A 5,312-nucleotide genomic window follows, 5' to 3' on the forward strand; every position below is an offset into this window, starting at 1 on the left:
CTCAAGGTTTGGCCTTCAGTTACACTCAGGAATTTCTGGGTTTATTGCTTAAAATTGGAAACCCAAAGGCTGAGGTGGTGCCCTGGGTTTCCTTTGTCCCTGTGTGGGTGCAGGATGCCACGGAGGGTTCCCAGACACGTCACACAGGTGTCCCCAGAGCTCTGCTGGTTCTCTTGGGATCAGCTGTGGCTGTGCTCACCGGGCATGGCAGGCTGCTGTTTGGCAGTGAGTCACTGTGTGCTGGGTGGGAGCAGCCTGGGCTGTGCAGGGTGTTGCTGTCCCTGCCTGACCTGCCCTGTGCTGTTGCAGTATCAGCATCACTACCTCGTGCTACCCCCTCCCCTCCATCTGCTTCCGGGACCCCGTCAGCGACTGGTTCGAGAGCCTGGCCCAGTGCCTGCACTGGAACGTGCGCAAGAAGCAGAACAACTTCGCTGTGGAGGAGGAGGAGTTCTGAGGAGCAGGGCTCTGGCAGTGCCATGAGGCACAATCCTCCCCTCTGCTGGATTTTGGAATCCTGGGATGTGGCAGAATCCTCCCCTCTGCTGGGTTTGGAGCACTGGGATGTGGCAGAATCCTCCCCTCTGCTGGATTTTGGAGCCCTGGGATGTGGCAGAATCCTAATCCCTCCCCTCTGTTGGATATTGGAGCCCTGGGATGTGGCAGAATCCCAATCCCTTCCCTCTGCTGGGTTTGGAGCACTGGGATGTGACAGAATCCCTCTCATCTGCTGGGTTTTGGAGCCCTGGGATGTGGCAGAATCCCAATCCCTCCCTTCTGTTGGATATTGGAGCCCTGGGATGTGACAGAATCCCTCCCCTCACTGGGATGTGGCAGAATCCCAATCCCTCCCCTCTGTTGGATTTTGGAGCCCTGGGATGTGGCAGAATCCCAATCCCTCCCCTCTGCTGGGTTTTGGAGCTGCCCTGAGCTTGTGGCTGATGTCCCTCAGGGTTGGGAAGGGTTGTGCTCCTTCCTGTGCATCAGGAGGGGCAGTGGAAGGCTCTGATGGTTCTGATCCAGTGTGAATTTCCTTCCAGATGAGCAGTGGATTATTCCTGACTGCTGTCCAAAACCACATCTGCAGATCTGATTGTAACTTCTGACTTACCAGTTCCATGGTAGGCTGAATGTAGCTACACCAGGGAAAAGTGGCATTAAAATCTTGCATTTGATAGTTTATAACTCCATTTAACACTGCTAGGAACAGAAAGGCTCTGAGAAGTTTTCTTTAAAAAAAAAAAAAAGTTCCTCTTTGTTATCTTAAACACACCTTGCCCAGAAAATACTTTCTTACTTGCAAGTGTGACACACTGAAGAAACACCCACAAAGGATGTTTTTTATTAATAGATGGAATTAGTAATAAAAAGTATATATTTTTTATATATACACTTCTTTCTCTTGTGCCCATATGAGCAGTGGTTGACCCTTGGCTGTCAGCACTGTGGAAACAGCCACAAACAGCAGGGATGAGCATTAATTATTTGTAGCTGAGCTAATTCACAGCTCTGCCCTTCCTCTTGGTGGGAGTCATCCACGTGTTGGCTTTTTGTTATTATTTTTGTTTGATTCCCTGGGATAAATGGTAGCATTAGAGACTATCATGTTAAAATAATAATAATAATAAATTCTCCAAGTGTTCAAGAAGAATCTGGACTTCAGTTGCTACTGAATTCACTGTTGTCCTGAAGAAAATATCCTGTTCTAAGATCCTGAATGCCCTCAACTTCCATGGATACCTCCCAGCTCCTGGTGCTGAGTGAGCCAGGGTGGGATTCTGCATTGGTGACTGCAGAAATGAGAGGACACATTCCCAGTGCAGTAGCACCGGTGCCTTCAGCACACTCAAGATTATTCTAAGTCTCACATTTACTTTTTTTAAGATGCTTTCAAATGTTTCTAACTTCTCTCTGTACATATTTTATTGTATGTGCTTTTATGGAAGAACAAAAAACAAAAACCAAACCCCACCACAAGAACCAGTTGGGGTGGGGGGAAAGGGTTTGCCCTGTGCTTCAAGTGCAGAATTAGCAAAGCCAAGGAAAATGTTTACATTGATGTTCTCTGTGGTGCAGTCTCTGGAGCATTTGATCCAAACTTCAGCATTTTCAAGTCTTGCTGCATGGCTCACTGCAGGGAGGGACAGGAGCTGTTCAGTGCCTGAGGCAGAAGTGCCCAGGATTGAATTTCCTGCCTGGGCTGGGATTTCCTGGGGCACCCAGGGAGAATCTCTGCTGAAATTCCTCATGATTGTCTTACGGTGTTTCTGTGGTCCAAAGTGGAAATGGGAAATGGTTTCATTTCCAGCCTCTGCCTGCCCTGTGTCCTCTGCTGGTTTCAGTCATGTCCTTCCCCTTTTGGAGGCTGAGCTCATGAAATGCAGGTGAGAGAATTTTCCAGAAAAGAGAAACAAACTCTTGGTAACGATTCAAATCTCAATGAACAGCGTTGCTATAAAGGAACACTTGGTTTGTACATTTTGTAACATAGAATATTGCTTTGGTTTGGCCAAAACCAGATGGATTTTGGGATATCTGGGAGAATATCCAGAGAGCTTTTGGGATTTCTCTTTCACTTGAATCTGCAGTAATTGTTTTATCACTGTTTTGAAGCTGCTTACGGGTTTCCTGAGTGGAGTATTCAGTTATTTGATAACTGCTTACTTTTTCAACTAGAGAACTGTCAGGCTTGTTTGCTTTGAACTCTTTTATTTAACATGCAATAATTGAGAGAAGGAACAGGGTCTGGTGTCTAGAGAAATGTGTGCATGAGTGGAGAATGAGCAGTTCTAGGCACACTGGGGAGTGGAAAATCATTTTGCAGAGGTGAAATGATTTATGAGCCTTATCTAGTATTTTTTTAAAGATAAAACTATATTCAGCACTTTTTATTTATGCTTTTTATAATAGTAAAGCTATTCTCGACTAAACTGCCGAACTTTTAATTTTCAGAGTGCACAGGTAATTAATTAAATCTGTAATCAAAGTGTACTGAGCTACTTTAGGTCTACATTAGGGGTTGGCTTGAAATTTCTTCTTTCAATTCATCACCTGCTGCAATTGCATTGTGGCTCTGAGGCTGCTGCAGCTTTGCTTGTACAGAATTCTGAGAAAAGGAAATTTCTGGGGCTGCTGAGCCCAGGCAGAGCTGCAGCCCTGGCTCAGGGGCTCCAGGCCTGGCTTTTCCTCCAAAAGCTGCCTTGATTCTCCCTGGCCCAGCTCTCACAGCCTGGGCTGTGTTGATCCATCACAGATCTGAGTGTGCAAAGTCCCTTTCCAAGGCTTTTAATCTGCAAACTGCAGGCAAGTGAGGCTGCAGCAGCCCTGGAGTTGTGCATTTCAGCTGCTCCAGGAGTGGGGGAGCTGAAGCAGCAAAAGGCTGGAATGCACCTCACTTTATTGGCAATAAACCCTCCTCTTGCTCATGTAGCTTCTTCAGAATAACTTGGTCAAACTGTGCTAAAAACAGGGGTTTGCTGATTAAGAGTTTTTAATAAAAGGGTTTGTAAGTCACTGGCACCTCCAAATCCTTTCATCTACAAAGGGCCAAAATGGAAGCTGGGAAATTAATTTGTTTTTAAAACAAAAAAAAAAAAGTTATCCTCTGGTAGAAATGGAAGAAGTTGTTACCAGCTGTAGTAGGGAATAAAGCAGTGTACTGAATTTTTAAAAGCTAAAAAAATCCTGTTACATACTGTTAACATATTGAAAACTTGGTTTTAAATATTGTTGAGAAACAAAATATTTTTCAATCCTTTCAATAAAACCTTTTTGTAAAGTTGGATTGGTCGATTTGCTCTTTGTTTGGGGAGAATAGAAAACAGTGAATTCCCAGTCAGGTGCTTGGAATTTTGTGGGGTTTGCATTTCTTATGGGACAGTGGGGTCTGTTTTGTGGGAATACACCCAAGGCTTTTTTTGAATGTCTGGTACCAGGTTTTCCTCAAAAGTCTCAAAATAATTGCTGGATTTGCTGTGCAACTTGAAACAAATCTTGTGTACAACAAGCTGGGCTGCATTAAATAGTGTTTTAAAGGGCCAATGACAGAAATGTGAAGAAAGAAAGAGTTAAGGGTTAAATAGGTAAGGGTCAGATTAGCTGGTCAAATAATCTGGTAATTTATATCCAGGAAGCTGAGGGTTAAAAATGGGTTTAAATGCCTGTGGCACACTTGGATTTGCACACTTGCAAACGGGGCTGAAATGCCTCAGGTGCATTTCATCACTTCTCCCATGGAACTTGAGATTAATGAGGTTTTTGATTTTGTAATTAATCTGTAACTCATTCCAGCAGCTGAGAGGGAAGTGAGGAGCTGCCTTCAAATGGAGTTTTTGACAAGGAGATGCCTTCTGCAGGTGAAGGAGCTGATTTAAAGTGAGGTTTTTGTTTGACAAGGAGATGCCTTCTGCAGGTAAAGGAGCTGATTTAAAGTGAGGTTTTTGTTTGACAAGGAGATGCCTTCTGCAGGTGAAGGAGCTGATTTAAAGTGAGGTTTTTGTTTGACAAGGAGATGCCTTCTGCAGGTAAAGGAGCTGATTCAAACTGAGGTTTTTGTTTGACAAGGAGATGCCTTCTGCAGGTAAAGGAGCTGATTTAAAGTGAGGTTTTTCTTTGACAAGGAGATGCCTTCTGCAGGTAAAGGAGCTGATTTAAAGTGAGGTTTTTGTTTGACAAGGAGATGCCTTCTGCAGATGAAGGAGCTGATTTAAAGTGAGATTTTTGTTTGACAAGGAGATGCCTTCTGCAGGTGAAGGAGCTGATTTAAAGTGAGGTTTTTGTTTTCCAGGACACCTTGGACAGGGTTTCCCACTGGGCCTGGCTGAGGGAAGGACTGCAAAGGTTTTGTTGGGATGTTTTAATGTTTCATTCTTCCAGCAACAATCCCTGCTCCACTGGCACTTGTGGGATGAAGTCAGGGGCAGCTGCTGCTCTGTCAGCCCCTGCACACATTGAACCCCTAAATGCCTCCCTGGGGCTGCACATAAAGGGGATTTGATTCAGGTTTAGGAGATCAAGATGAGAAAAAGACATATTTGTAACAGAGGTTGTGATTTAGATGGTTAGGATGAGGGGAAAAAAGATTACAGCAATTTTATAGAATCCTTGTAAATCTCCCTAATAAGCTGTAATAAATTTTTAATTTTAATTGCTTTTTGCAGTGTCCAGCTGCAAATAAAGCTGGGTCTTAGGAGAAGTGCAGGCAATGTCCACAGCACCCAGGAATTCCAGTCCCAACCTCTTCCCTGTCCACTTTTGGAAGGGATTTCCCATTTTATTGGTGCTGTTCCATGGGAAATAATTATCCAAACACA

The 5,312-nt window shown here is 44.3% G+C and overlaps 1 protein-coding gene across 3 annotated transcripts in view; it reads left to right on the forward strand.

Moving 5' to 3' along the window:
- Positions 1-3,784, forward strand: part of NADK (NAD kinase) — a 29,081-nt gene extending 25,297 nt beyond the window's left edge. For 2 of the 3 annotated variants that reach the window (XM_071448771.1, XM_071448770.1), the window contains exon 12: positions 310-3,784. In XM_071448771.1, coding sequence (XP_071304872.1) covers positions 310-457 — 148 coding nt within the window. In that variant the 3' untranslated portion in view covers positions 458-3,784. The remainder of the gene's footprint in view (positions 1-309) is intronic. The other variant, XR_011682592.1, reaches the window with a different exon arrangement.
- The last annotated feature ends 1,528 nt before the right edge of the window (positions 3,785-5,312 follow it).

This window comes from Agelaius tricolor, unplaced genomic scaffold (assembly GCF_023055355.1).
Source record: "Agelaius tricolor isolate 1412-34295 unplaced genomic scaffold, bAgeTri1.0.p SCAF_28, whole genome shotgun sequence".
Classification (NCBI taxonomy): Eukaryota; Metazoa; Chordata; class Aves; order Passeriformes; family Icteridae; genus Agelaius; species Agelaius tricolor.